Here is a 14,476-nt window from a genome sequence, read left to right on the forward strand (position 1 = left end):
TGCCTTTTTAACTATAATGTGTCTGGTGTGTGGGCCTATATGAATTCATCTTGTTTGGGACTCTCTGCACTTTCTGGACTTATATGTCTATTTCCTTCACCACATTAGGAGAGTTTTTAGTCATTATTTCTTCAAATAGGTTTTCAATTCCTTGCTCTCTTCTTCTGATATCTATGATGCGAATTTGATGTGGTTGATGTTGTCCCTCAGGCCCTTTAAACTATCCTCATTTTTAAAATTCTTGTGTGTGTGTGTGTGTGTGTGTGTGTGTGTGTGCGTGTGCGTGCTATTCCAGTTAGGTGTTTTCTTCCAAATTGCTGATTCTGTCCTCTGCTTTATTTTATCTACTGGTGATTCATTCAGGTGCATTTTTCTTTTCAGTTATTGTATTTTTCATTCCTGACTATTTTTTTTATGGTCTCTATGTCCTCTTTTATGTTTACTATCTCTTTGTTGAAGTTCTCACTAGGTTCATCTCTTCCTCTATGTTGAGCATCCTTATAACCATTGTTTGGAACTCTGTATTTGCTAGGATGCTTGCCACTATTTCATTTAGTTCTTTTTCTGGACTTTCCTATTCCTTCATTTGGGACATCTTTCTTTGTTTCCTCATTTTGGCTGCCTTTCTGTGTTTATTTCTATGTATTATGTAGATCGGCTATATCTCCAAGTCTTGGCCAGGTTGTCTTATGTAGTAGGTGGGGCAGATTGTCCAGTGGGGCAATCTGTCTGGTCATCAGTGCCAGGTGGTTCAAGAGTGTCTTTTGTGTGGATTCTGTTATAGTTGATTGCTATTGGCACATCAGTGGGTGGGAGTGACCTTCAGGCTGACTGGCTGTGGGGTTGGGCTACATCCACAGCTTACAGGATCCTGTGCACATGGGCTTACTCTGTGGAGAAAAATTTGCCCCAGCAGGCTCTGGTGCCTGCTAAGCCTCCCCCCACCCCCTTTGATTGTGCTGCTTGTCAAGCTAATTGGATAGTGCTCTGCTGTGGTCTGAAGCTGATCTACAGATATGTTCGTTCTGGGGCCTCTTGAAAAGGGCTTCAGTGCAGGCCCAGGTCAGCCACTACCTGTTTACCTGTGACCAGAAAGGGAGTATGTGGTAGGAGCTACAAAGCAACCTGGGGTTGGTAGCTCCTTGTGCTGGACCTGGAGGCACATGGGAGAGGCCACAATGTGAACTGAGGATGGCTGCCAAAAGTCATGGGCCTGAGGTAGTTCCACAAAAAGCTCAGGACACCCCAAGGGCTGCTATTGCCTGCTGGCTCCCATGAGGTTCAGTCACTGATAGAGCTTTCTGCAGAATGCCAGTTGAGTAAGACAAGATCTCAGGGATTTACCAGGGTAGGCTGAGTGGTGTTCAGCAGGTTAATGTATATTCTGGTTTGGTGCCAGTGCAGAACCTAGATCTACTCAGCAAAAGTCTCAGAGTACACTGGAGCCAGACAGTGCCCAACGTGGACCTGCAATCCCCCAACAGTTGTCCAAGAAAAAGTGCAACACTGGCAGAGCTGGCTGGTGCCAGAAAAAGAGCTAGTATTTCATGAGTTGGGTAGGGTGAAACTGAGAGAGTACCAAGGTGGAGCGAGCAAGGTGCACAAGGCTAATACAAATTCAGGTTTGGCTATGTGGGGGGAAGGCTCAACACAGGAAAGATGGTACCCACCTGCTGGCTGCACAGGAGAAGGATTTTAAACAGGGAAAATGGTAATTGTCCTTCAGTCCTTGGCCTGAAGCCACACAACTCAATCTCTCCCTCTATTTTTCTGACTCCTCTTGAGTCACCATACCTCCACCAGAGCCCAGGGTGAGTGCCTGTGAGCAAGTGAGCCTTTTAAGATGACATCTGGTTTTCCTGCAGCCTTCTGGGACCTCACTGGGAGGGTCAGGATCCCTACTGTTTTTCACAGCCAGATGTTGCGGGAGCTCCTCTTCTCAGCATGGATATACTGGCCTAGAGAGCCTGGTGTAGTGTTAGGGTACATTTCTCCTCCGGGTAGGGGAGAGATCTCCATGGCTGAAATATCCCTCCTTATCTCAACCACTACACACAGGTGTAGGGCTGACCTGTTTCATTTCTCTGTCCCTCCTACCAGTCTTGAAGTGGATTCTTCCTTATATCTCTAGTTATAAGATTTTATTCACCTAGTCTTCAGATGGTTCTCTAGGTTGACTGTTCTGTAATTTCATTGTAATTTTAATGTGGTCATGGGAGGAGGTACACACAATGTTTATCTACTCCATCCCATCATCTTGGCTCCTCTCTGAGAAATGGCATTCCTGACAGGAAGGACAAAGCTTTGTTGGAAAAAATGTTTTTTCAAGCTATGAAGATTCAGTAAGGAAGCCAGTGTGACTGTAACAAGGTGAATGAAGAAAAGAATGATAGGAAAAATGATCTGAAGAATAACCATAGCCAGATTTTGAAGGGCTATGTAGACCACAATATGGACTTTGGACTTTAATCTGCATTTAACAGGAGGCCATTGGAAGGTTTTTAAGCAACAGTGACATGATCTGATTTAGGAATTTGAAGACACATTTTAGTTGCCATATGAAGAATCTGTTGGATTCTTCATTGGAAGGTTTTTAAGCAACAGTGACATGATCTGATTTAGGAATTTGAAGACACATTTTAGCTGCCATATGAAGAATCTGTTGCCCTCAATTGGAGGGCAATTGAAACAGGGAGACCAGTTAAGGACCATTGTTTTGTCCAGGTGAAAGATGACCTTTTTTAGTACTGAAACAGTGGTTCCCAATTTGGCATTTTTGTTTGTCACAACAGAAAGGGTGGTACTGGCATGCAGTAGTTAAGAGTACAAGGATGCCACTAAACATGTTACAATGCAAAGGACATTGTCTTCACTTTAGAGAATTATCGGTTCAAAATATCAATAGTGTCTGGGTAGAAAAATCTTGGACTAGAGTGAGGGTTATGATAAATGATTGCATTCAAAATATGCTATGAAGGTAGAGATTACAAAATTTCTGAATGGACCAGATATTGAGTCAGAAATAAAAAGATGAATATGGATAAATCCAGGATTTTTTATTTGATATGAAAGCAGGAAAGAAGGAAATATCAGGAATGGAATAGAAGTATTTTTTCCTGATACTTTATACTAAATGGCAGTGTTTTGAGTGTGTTTTAAAAATTATTCTATAACAGTCAAGCTATTATTCATGTGTAAGAGTAACAAGAAACATTTTTTTCTAAAACTTTAAAGACTTTTATTAAAATATAGCTAACATACAATATATTAGTTTCAGATGTACACCATTGTTATTCAACATTTATGTATCTAAAGAAGTGATCGCCAGGATAAGTCCAGAAACCATCTGACACCATACCATATTATCACAATATTATTGACTATATTCCCTATACTGTATAATATATCCCTATGACTTATTTATTTTATACCTGGAAACTTGAATCTCTTATTCCCTTTCACCTTCTCCTCCTCCCTTTTTAAATTTTTCAATTACAGTTGACATTCAATATTATTTTATATTAATTTCAGGAGTACAGCATAGTGATTAGACATTTATATAATTTAAGAACTGATCCCTTGACTATTCTAGTACCCACCTGGCATTATACATAGTTATAACCATATTATTGACAATATTCCCTATGCTTTACTTTATATCTCCATGACTATTTTGTTACTACTAATTTGTGCTTTTAATCCCTTCACCTTTTTTAGGTGCTTCCTGCTTCCCACCTGATTCCCACCCCCTCCCATCTATCACATCAATAAATCTAGTATCCGTTTGACACCATACATAGTTATTACAATATTATTTAATATATTTCTTATGCTATACCCTACATCCCCATGACTACTTTTTAACAAACAATTTTTAACTTCTTAATCTCTTCCCCTTTTTTTTACCCTGCCCCCATAACCACCCTCCCATCTGGCAACCCTCAAAATGTTCTCTGTGTATATGAGTTTGTCTCCATTTTGTTTGTTCATTTACTTTGTTCTTTAGATTCCACATACAAGCAAAATCACATGGCATCTGTCTTTTTCTGACACATTACACTCAGCACAATAACCTCCAGGTTCATCCATGCCTCTGTGGATGGCAAGAACCCATTCCCTTCCATGGCTGAGCAATATTCCATTGTACACATGTTTCACCTCTTCTTTATCCATTCATCATCCATCAACAAGCACACAGGCTTCCTCCACATCTTGGCCATTGTAAATAATGGGTGGGTAGTGTGTGCCCTCCTCTTGTAGTTGACCTTTGGTTGCTGTTTGCATGTCAATGGGAGGGATTGACCCTCAGGCTGATTGGTTGTGAGGACTGGCCTTAAATACAGTCAATGTGCTGTATGCCGGGGCGACCTACGAAGCAGGATTAGCTTTAGCAGGGCTGTGGTGCCTGCCCAGTCTGTTCTTTGAGTGTTTCATCTGGGAGACAGCCAGGCAGTCTGGCTTGGTCTGAAGCCAGCCACGTAGAGTGGAACCCTGGAACCACCATGCTTGAACTACAGCTTAATCCACAGATGGCCATTACACGTGTTTGGCTTAAAGGTGCCTCAGGTAACCAAGCTGAGAACTGATGCCAGCTGCTACTAGTGCTGGGCTTGGGGTTGTTCAGCAAGAGGTATGGGGCATATTCATGTCTGATGCTGCTTGTTTGTGTTTTGTGAACCTTTGAGAGATTTCAGGAAAGTCCACAGCATGAGCTAAGATAAGCTGTTTGTATGGAAAAGCCACTGTAAGTGTCTTGGATGTGTCTGAAATTTGGGTGGGCCATGGTCTCAGGGAACCTCCAAAGTGGGGCAGAATAAAGCTGTTTTCTAGGTTGGTGGAGACTCAGATATAGTGCTGACTCTTTCTGCACACCAGGAGGAGGGAGGGTTTAATGAGAAATAATGGATTCTGCCAGGACTTCTGTCTGGGAGAAAGCTTCCCCTCCAGACCTTGTCCTGAAGCCAGACAATCCAGTTCCTCCTTGTATGTCCCTGGTGCCTTTGGAATTGCTGCCACGGCACTGGAGTTCAGAGCGACTGAATTGGCCAGCAAGTAATTCCTTACATGGTCCCTTTAAGAAGAATGCTTGGACTCTAACCTCCTTCTGTCTTGCTCAGCTACAAGCTATGCTGGTTTTCACATCCAAAATTTATGGGGACTTCTTTCCCTGGCACTGGAAATCTGGGCTGGGTAGCCTGGTGTGGGGCTGGGACCCTTCAGTCCCCCAGGGGACTTCTTCTGTATGTCCTTAGTTGTAGGACTTTGGTTCAACTAGACCTCAGGCAAACCTCAATGATGGTTGTGCTGTAGTTTAGTTGTAATTTTAATGTGGTCATGAGAGGCTGCCAGCACAGCATTTACCTTCTGCCATCTTGACTGGAAATCACTAAAAATTTTAAAGTGGTAGATTTATAGTATATGTCTCATTCTTGACCTCAAAAATGGAGAAAACAAATTCATATATATTTTAATGGATAGTACCCCAATAGGATAAAATATTTTCAATATAATTTCCAACTGAAATTATTAGTCTCATATATATATACATACATATAGATATGTAGTACATAAATACATATGTGCATGACAATATGGACAATTTTTATTAACCTGAATATTCCCTTAGGATAGTCATTATATTTTTAAAAGTTGAGACCCTGAAGGAGCTGTTCTGTACAAGGCAAGGGGAAAAGGTTCCTTGTTATTGTAGAAAAGGAGTAGAAAGACAAGTGAGGGTTAGAGTAAAATGCCTAATGGTATCCAATCTCCCGTGTAACACCTCCCTAAAATTTTCCCCAAATTAAACAACAACAACAAAAAAAAAACTGCTTTGAGCAAGCAGATTTGGAGGAGAACCCTAGGAAAAGACTGGGCTTTCATGCTGGATAAAAGGAGTGCAGAACCCAAACACAGCAAGGATGGACTCAGGAATGTGGATGCAGAGAGAAGTGTGAGGAAGTAAGCCCAGGGTGCACAAAAATTTGGGGGGTGGAGGACTCTCACATGTCTCTGAATTATAGGTCATGGTCCAGTTTAACCACACCTACTGACAGTTGATATTCATGTTATATGAGTATCTCTTTATAGAAAAGCTCTTGCCACAGATCAGCAAAGCCAGTATCTTCTCAGAGCTTGTTAGAAATGCAGAATCTTTATACCCACTGAATGAGAATATATTTCCACAAGATCCCCAGGTGATTTCCATGTAAATAAAACTTTGAGAAACACTGCTGTAAACCATTAAGTATGCACATTTCTGTAGGATAGAGTTTGGGTAATTTTTTTCCATTACTGGAATTTTCTATACCTTTCCCTCTTTTTTCTACATTAATAGGAATTAAATTTAATAATCAGCTATTAAAAAGTTATTACCAAACTTCCAGTTCCAGGACAAGATGGGCAGACTCACTTTTCCCTGCTTCTCTCTTTATATATAACTAAATACCCTGGAAGTAGTTTAACGTACAACCACAAAAGAAACACAAAAGCTGGAAAGAAGGTGTACTGGCTAGGAACCACAGAACTTAAAGAAAGACACTTGTAAGTTCCCTGGGTTTTCTTTTTATCTCTCAGACAGTGTGCTGGAGAGAACTACAAATTGGAACAGAGAGAGAGAGAGAGAGAGAGAGAGAGAGAGAGAGAGAGAGAGAGAGAGAGAGAGAGAGAGAGAGAGAGAGATTGAGAGAGAGAGAGAGAATGGGAGAAGAATCTGCTCTATGGTAATAGGATTGGGAAAGAAAAAGTCAAGCAGGGACATAGTGGGGAGATCAATACTTAGTGGCAATGGTGGCTCAATCTGCCCACATTAGCAGCATAAACAGAAATTGGGGATGGGGATAGCTGTAGGTTATCATTCCCATGTCCCACACCCACAGGGAGTGGCAATCCCTCCTCTACCAGCAGCTGTGTCAACAGCAGATTTTGGGTGGGCCAACACATCTCATGCCCTACAGCATACAGCAGTAGAGGGTCGTATTCTGCCTGCGGTGGCAGCATCAGCAGAGCCTGGTTAGTGAGACAGATTTCAAGACAGCAACAAGAGGCCCCATCCATTCTTACCAGGGATGTCAGAAAGCCCAGAGTCCCCGACACAGCATCAGAGAGCAGCTCAGAGCCAGTGTCTCTTGAGTACACCCAAGGTAGTGAGCCACCAAGCCAGCATCAGAGGGTGAACCAAAGTCAGGGTTTCTTGATCTTCTATCCAGTAAAAGAAAGCCTCCTAGACCCATATCTCCTGGTCCTCCATCCAGTAGCAAAAGACAGCCTAGACAGGTGCCTCATTCCCCTGTTGATACCAACATAGATGAAGTGAGAAGCCCACCTTCACCAGGTAGCTAGAGAACAGGCCAGAAAGCTTCCTCTCCATCCCAAGAGTTAAACATCCCCCATTTCCTACCTAGTGACAGCAAGCAGCTCAGTGAAGCACCTTCACTCTCACAGAGAGCTTCAGTGGGACCTGTTGAGAACTTAAATGGAGCCAGAAGAATGGAGAAGACCAGAATGGCATTGCAAGGTTCAGAAAATTAAATTGCCATTAGATCTAAAGCCCACGAAAGTAGACCAGAATCCGCACGACATCTCCACAGCTGTCACACTTTTCATTTGATCTCCATTTGGTCTGTTTTGCTGTTTGAATAGATTTTGTGCTGCCATATTTTCTTATATATTCATGAGGCAATGTTCTAGCTATACCAAATAATACTTGACTATTATTTGATACCATTTGCCTTCATTTGTAATAATATTAAGTTTGGCCCTACTTTACACCAATTCTCATGAATGGTTCATGCCAGCATTCCATCATTGTAGAGAGTCTCTGTTGAAGTAAATGTAAATGTCATTAATTTTTCCAAATTTTATGGCATACTACAAACAGTTTGTGGCATACTAATTGGGAATTTCTGCCTTTAACATTTAAAATATAAAGTTAGTGTTCAACTCTCTTTGTTCTGCTTGGATTTCCTTTGGTTATAGTTTGATGAAACTATTTACCTTAGATTTATAAAAAATGCACCTTAAGGTAATAAAGAGAGATCTCATCCAGTTTAGAATGTATAAAGAAGAACATTTAAAAGCCCAAATGCAGACATAAAATTTAAGAAAGTGATAGAACAATGACAAATGGAAATTGTTTTTCTGAATTCTCCAAGATTGTAGTCTCTTATAAGTAGCAATTTAAGCAGGGAGACTACCTATATAATTAGAATATAACATTCATTATTCTTTGCTTCTAGATATCGACTCAATGGTGAACCCTCTATCTCATGCATCATCTCAGGCAATGGTGTCGCCTGGGATAATGAAGCACCAGTTTGTGAGAGTGAGTTGAAATATTTATTCCTTTCTATTACACTTACTGATAGATTCTAAGTTTCCACCTGGAGTTATAAAAATCTGAATCGAATTCCATTTGTTCATTCTGTCCTTCAGATAGTTGAAGACAGCTGTCCTGTTCTCAAAACTACCTGTGTGTTTCCTTGCAAATGCTTCCTTAAGTTCATCCGTATCCTGAGATGTGCCTTTTCTGAATCTGGGAATTCAAATACATAAAAGCCTCCAAACCATATTTTTACTTCAGTTAATTTGGAATCTTGTGGGTTCTGCCATCCTCCGTGTAATAATTATTCTACCTGGCTAATAAGTAAAGATTTTAAAAGTGATACTGTCTTAAAAGGAATCCACACTCTCATGTGCTGAGTGTTCAGCAAACCCTCTCAAAAGGCACCATGCACTGTAAGCCTCAAAAGTGGGCATATATTTTGACCCACTTTCTAGAATTCATACGTAAGAAATAAGCATAGATTTTTACAAGGAGGTCACTGTAAACTTTTCATTGTAACATTCTTTACAATAGCAAAATTGTTAAAATAACCTAAGTGCACTACATGTTTCAAATATGGTTTAGTAGATATAATAGTAGAATTATATCTAGTAGAATTATATTTAGTAGAAATAATCTCATATTTAGATTATATTTGGAATTATATTTAGTAGAAATAATCTAGTAGATTATGGTTTAGAAATAATCTACTAGAAGGAATGGTGAGTTCAAAGCTTTAAATTCCTGCTCAAAGTCTGGATCTGAAAGCTTTCATATCTGACAATCCTCAAAATGGTCTTGGTATCTCTGAGTTTGTTTCTGTTTTTGTTATTGTTGTTGTTCTTTAGATTCCACGTATAAGTGAAATCATATGGCATTTCTCTTTCTCTGTCTGACTTATTCCACTCAGCATACTACCCTCTAGGTCCATCCATGTTGTTGCAGATGGGCAAGATTTCATTCTTTTTTATGACTGAGTAATATTCCATTTTATACACACACACACACACACACACACACACACACACGACATTTCCTTTATCCATTCACTTATCAATGAACACTTAGGTTGCTTCCATATCGTAGCTATTGTAAATAATACTGTAATGAACATATGGTTGTACATATCTTTTCAAATTAGTATTTTAGGTTTCTTTAGGTAAATACCCACAAGTAGAATTGCTGAGTCCTTCTTTGTCTCTTGTTATAGGCTTTGTTTTAAAGTCTATTTTGTCTGATATAAGTATTGCTATCTCAGATTTTTGTTTGTTTCCATTTTCATGAAATATCTTTTCCCATCCCTTTCAGTTTGTGCATGTCTTTTGATTTGAAGTGGGTCTCCTGTGGGCAGTATATGTAAGGGTCTTGTTTTCTTATCCATTCAGACACCCTATCTTTGTATTGAAAATTTAATCCATTTATATTTAAAGTAATTGTTGAAAGGTATGTAGTTATTGCCATTTTATTATCCATATATTTGGTGTTTTTTGTTTGTTTGTTTGTTTTCCTTTTTCTTCTTAAAGAAGTCCCTTTAACATCTCTTGTTATCCTAGTTTTGTGTTGATGAATCCCTTTAGCTTTTTCTTGTCTGTGAAGCTTTTTATCTGTGCTTTGATTCTAAATGATAGCTTTGCTGGGTAGTGTAATCTTGGTTATAGGTCCTCGCTTTTCATCACCTTGACTCTTTCTTGCCAATCCTTTCTGGCCTCCAAAGTTTCTGTTGAGAAATCAGCTGACAGTCTCATGGGAGCTCCCTTGTAGGTAACTAACTGCTTTTTTTCTTGCTGCTGTTAAGAATCTTTCTCATTTTAATTATGATGTGTCTTGGTGTGGGTTTCTTTGGGTTCATTTTGTTTGGGACTCTCTGTACTTCCTCGGCTTGTATGTCTAATTCCTTCACCAGGTTAAGGAAGTTTTCCATCATTATTTCTTCAAATACATTTTTCAATTACTTGCTTTCTCTCTTCTCTTTCTGGTACCCCAATGATGTGAATGTTGGTATACTTGATGTTGCCCCAGAGGCCCCTTAAACTATCCTCATTTTTTGGATTAATTTTTCTTTTTGCAGTTTGTTTGGGTGTTTTCTGCTACCTTATTTTCTAAATCACTGATTCAACCTTCTGCTTCATCTAATCTACTGTTAATTCCGAATAATGTATTCTTCCCTTCAGTTATTGTGTTCTATTTCTGACTCGTTCTTTTTTTATGCTTTCGATCTCTATGTTTATGTTTCCTATTTCTTTGTTGAAGTTGTCTCTGAGATCACTGAGCATCCTTGCAACCAGTGTTTCGAATTCTGTGTCTAGTAGATTGCTTTGTACTTTTGTTTAGTACTTTTTCTGGAGGTTGGTTCTGTTCTTTTAATTGGGTCATGTTTCTTTGTCTCCTCATTTTGGCAGCCTTCCTGTATTTGTTTCTACATATTAGGTAGGGCTGCTATGTCTCCCAGTCTTAGTACAGTTGTCTTACATAGTAGGTGTCTGTGTGGCCCAGTGACGCAGTCTTCCTGGTCACCTGAGCCGAGTGCTGCAGGTGTGTATAACTTGTGTGTATTTCTCGTGTCCTCCTATTGTAGTTGAGCCTTGGTTGCTCTTTGCATGTCAGTGGAAGGAATTGACCCTCAGGCTGATTGGTTGTGAGGACTGGCTGTGACTACAGTGGAGGGATTGTTGTGCATGAGCTGACTCTATGGAACAGGATTTACTTTAGCAGGGCTGTGGTGCCTTCCCAGTCTGCTCTTTGGTTGTGTTATACTGGAGACAGCCAGATGGTGCTCCAGCTCTGTCCAAAGCTGGCTGCCCAGTTTGTAACCCTGGTGCCACTTGTCATCAGCCACAAAGCAATTAGCAGATGGTTGACAGTGGCACTAGGCTTGGAGGTGCCTAGGAGAGGCTAAGCTGGAAACCAAGGCCACCTGTCTTTAGTGCTGGGTTTGGGGCTGCTTACCAAGGGGTGTGAACCATGCTAGGGCCAGATGCTTCTTTTGGGGGCTTGTGAATCTTTGAGAAAATTTTGGAAAGTCCAAATCATGGGCCAAGACGGGCTGTTTGGGTGGGAAAAAATAATTGAAGTCAGTTTGGGTGGGCCTGCAAGTTGAGTGGGATGGGGGTCTCAGGAAATCACAAGGGCAGGGTGAATGTTGTTAGCCAGGTTGATGGAGACTCAGACATGGCATTGCTCTGTGTCTACATACTTGGTGTGGGGAGGGCTCAACAGAGAAACAATGGCTTCTGCTAGCACTTCTGTCTGGGAGAAAGTTGTCTGTCCTGCCCTGCAGCCAGATAATTCATTTCCTTTCTGTATGTCACTGGTGCCTCTGGGGCTGCTGCCCCAGCACTGGAGCTCAGAATGAGTGAGTCAATCCATGTGCGGGCCCTGTAAGAGAAACACCTGCAACTCTAGCCATCTTCTGTCTCACCTAGCTACAATTTCCACTGGTTTTCACAGCCAGAAGTTAGGGGGATGTCTCTCCCAGTCACTGGGACCCTGGGCTGGGTGGTATGGAGCTGGAACCCCTAATTCCTTCAGGGAGGAGCTCCACAGCCAAATTTCCCTCCTAATTTTTAATCACCACATGCGGGTATGGATCCAGCCTATTCTGTGTCTCTGCCCCTTCTTCCAGTCTTGATGTAGTTTCTTCTGTATTTCCTTAGTTATGGGACTTCTGTCCAGCTTTACTTCAGGCAATTCTAAATGATGGTTGTTCTGTAGTTTAATTGTAATGTTGATGTGTTCATAAGAAGACACAAGCACAACATTTACCTACTGCACCATCTTATCTCACTAGTTATTTTAATTCATTATTATTTCAATTGCTTTTCCTTTCCCAGGTATTCTTTGTGAGCCACCAACAGTCATCGCCAATGGAGATTTCATCAGCACCAACAGAGAATATTTTCAATATGGAATGGTGGTGACCTATCGCTGCAAACATGGAAAGAGAGGAGAAAAGCTATTTGATCTCATAGGGGAGGCATCCATGTATTGCACCAGCAAAGACAATCAAATCGGCGTCTGGAGTAGTCCTCCCCCTCAGTGCATAATACCCAATAAATGCACGCCTCCAGTTGTTGAAAATGGAGTAAGGGAGTCAGAGAACAGAAGCTTGTTTTCCTTAAATGAAATTGTGAGGTTTAGGTGTCAGCCTGGCTTTGTCATGAAAGGACTGTCCAGTGTGCGATGCCAGGCCCAGAACAAATGGGAGCCAGAGTTGCCCAGCTGTTCCAGGGGTGAGTTTAACTGAGGTCTTTAAGAGGACTATAGATAATATGAATTGTACGATGATCAGAAGATTAGTGTTTGTTCTGGTAGAAAAATGTGTGGTGAGCAGTGTCATCGAGTACATGTTTTGGGGAAGGAATGTGATATAAAGAAAGTATGTGTAAGTGTATGTGTGTGTGTTAAAATTGATAAGCAAAGCTGAATCTGGTCAAAGAATGTGAAGTTTCCTTGGGATTCTTATAAAGAGAAGTTATCTGCATGCATCGCTGTGTCCATTCTTCATTGTCTGTCAGTCTTGAGTACAATGATTGCTAATATCTAATGCATGATTTCTCTGGTCACGTACCATATACAGGCTATATGTGCACTTAATACTGAAATCAAAGGTTAGTACAATTGTTTGCATATTTTACAGTGAAAATGAGTGTTATAGAGGTTAGATAACTTTTGCAGTGAAAATGAGTGTTATAGAGGTTAGATAACTTTTGCAGTGAAAATGAGTGTTATAGAGGTTAGATAACTTTCCAAGAGTAAACAGATATTAACTTGCAGACAGAAAAAGACTAGAACCCAAGTCTACCTGACTCCAGAGCCATACAAAATAAAAACCATTCTAGATATCTCAAGGAGTACAGATAATAAGATATAAGGATGTTGGAAGGGCAGGAGGATCAAAAGGAGGAAGGCATTGTTACCAGACAGCACGAAGCCACGATTACTCCTGGAGTAGATATGGGCACGTGCCCTCACTACTGAAAGTGTCAATGAGCAGTCTGTCCTCCAATGCTGCTAATGGTGCAGGAGGCACCACTGCTCCCAGGATATGGCTGAGGTTGCTGGAGCCAAAGTCATGCATTGCTAGAAGTAAAATTGCTGCTGCTAAGGAAGAGCCATCAACACTGCCACTCCCCGAGCCTCCTTTAGAACAATGGCTTCTATCTCGTCCCTGCCTTTTTTTTTCCTAACCCTTGATTCATTTTTCCTTATGCCAGGTTTAATATTAAATGAAAACTTTCCCTATTGTCTAGTTTTATATAGGCTTACTGTTCCAAAGATAATGATTAATGACAATAATAATTTCTTGTAGGTTAGAATATTTAATGCTTAAAAGTGTTTCCATATTCGTAGACTGTAGATGAAAAAAATAGCATTTGGCCCCTAAATTGTAATCATCCCTCAACTCAGCATGCCCTGCAATTATTAGGTTGGTACAGAAGCAACTATGGCTTAAAAGATTTAAAATAATCGTAAAAACCACAATTGCTTTTGCACCAACCTAATAGCATTGCTTCTCATGGGCTCCTCCTTCAGCATTTCTCAGTCTCAGTGTTCAAAGGCTTTTTTTTGTTTTTCATTTCCCTTAGCAGAAGCACAAATACAGTCTGTTTTCCTGTATAAAAACTGTTCTTTTATTCTTCACCACTCTCTACTACCCCTTCAATCAAGTCAATCTCTCTCTCTCTTCTCCTCCCCTCTCTTGAACACAAAAAGATACAGTAAAATATAAAATACATTTATTTATTTTATACTTCCTTACCAATTACTTTTATTCTGCTTTAGTATTTTTTGGACCGTAATTTTTTGCTTCTGTGTTAACTTTTATGATTAATCTGAGCAATTTCAAAAATACAACACATTACATTTGACACCTTTTAAAAATTTCTAACAGATACATAGAAAGTTAGCTTATACTGAATGGATCATCGCCAATATAATATATATTACAAAAATTATTACAAAAATTAATGTAGATTGTCTTCTACTTTTGGAAAGATCAGTTAGATAGAATTTTCCCTAAGTAAAACTAAAAATCCTGGAAAGTATATACATATCAAACATAAGGAGAGTCTGAAAACTGAAGAGAAAAGGCACACTGGCCAAGGAACATAAGACCAGAGTGAGTTCCCAAAGTTTTGTTTCTGCTTCATGTCTCCC

General features: G+C 40.2%; 1 protein-coding gene across 1 annotated transcript in view; it reads left to right on the top strand.

Annotated features, from left to right (window-relative positions):
* Nucleotides 1–4,502: 4,502 nt before the first annotated feature.
* The window catches only part of CR1 (complement C3b/C4b receptor 1 (Knops blood group)), a gene marked incomplete at its 5' end in the record, with an annotated part of 77,014 nt that continues 67,040 nt past the window's right edge, over nucleotides 4,503–14,476 (top strand). Inside the window, 4 exons of the mRNA XM_081026193.1 lie at nucleotides 4,503–4,566; nucleotides 6,876–7,272; nucleotides 8,235–8,320; nucleotides 12,151–12,549. Coding sequence (XP_080882319.1) covers nucleotides 4,503–4,566; nucleotides 6,876–7,272; nucleotides 8,235–8,320; nucleotides 12,151–12,549 — 946 coding nt within the window. The remainder of the gene's footprint in view (nucleotides 4,567–6,875; nucleotides 7,273–8,234; nucleotides 8,321–12,150; nucleotides 12,550–14,476) is intronic.

This window comes from Rhinolophus hipposideros (assembly GCF_964194185.1).
Source record: "Rhinolophus hipposideros genome assembly, chromosome: 19".
Taxonomy (NCBI): Eukaryota; Metazoa; Chordata; class Mammalia; order Chiroptera; family Rhinolophidae; genus Rhinolophus; species Rhinolophus hipposideros.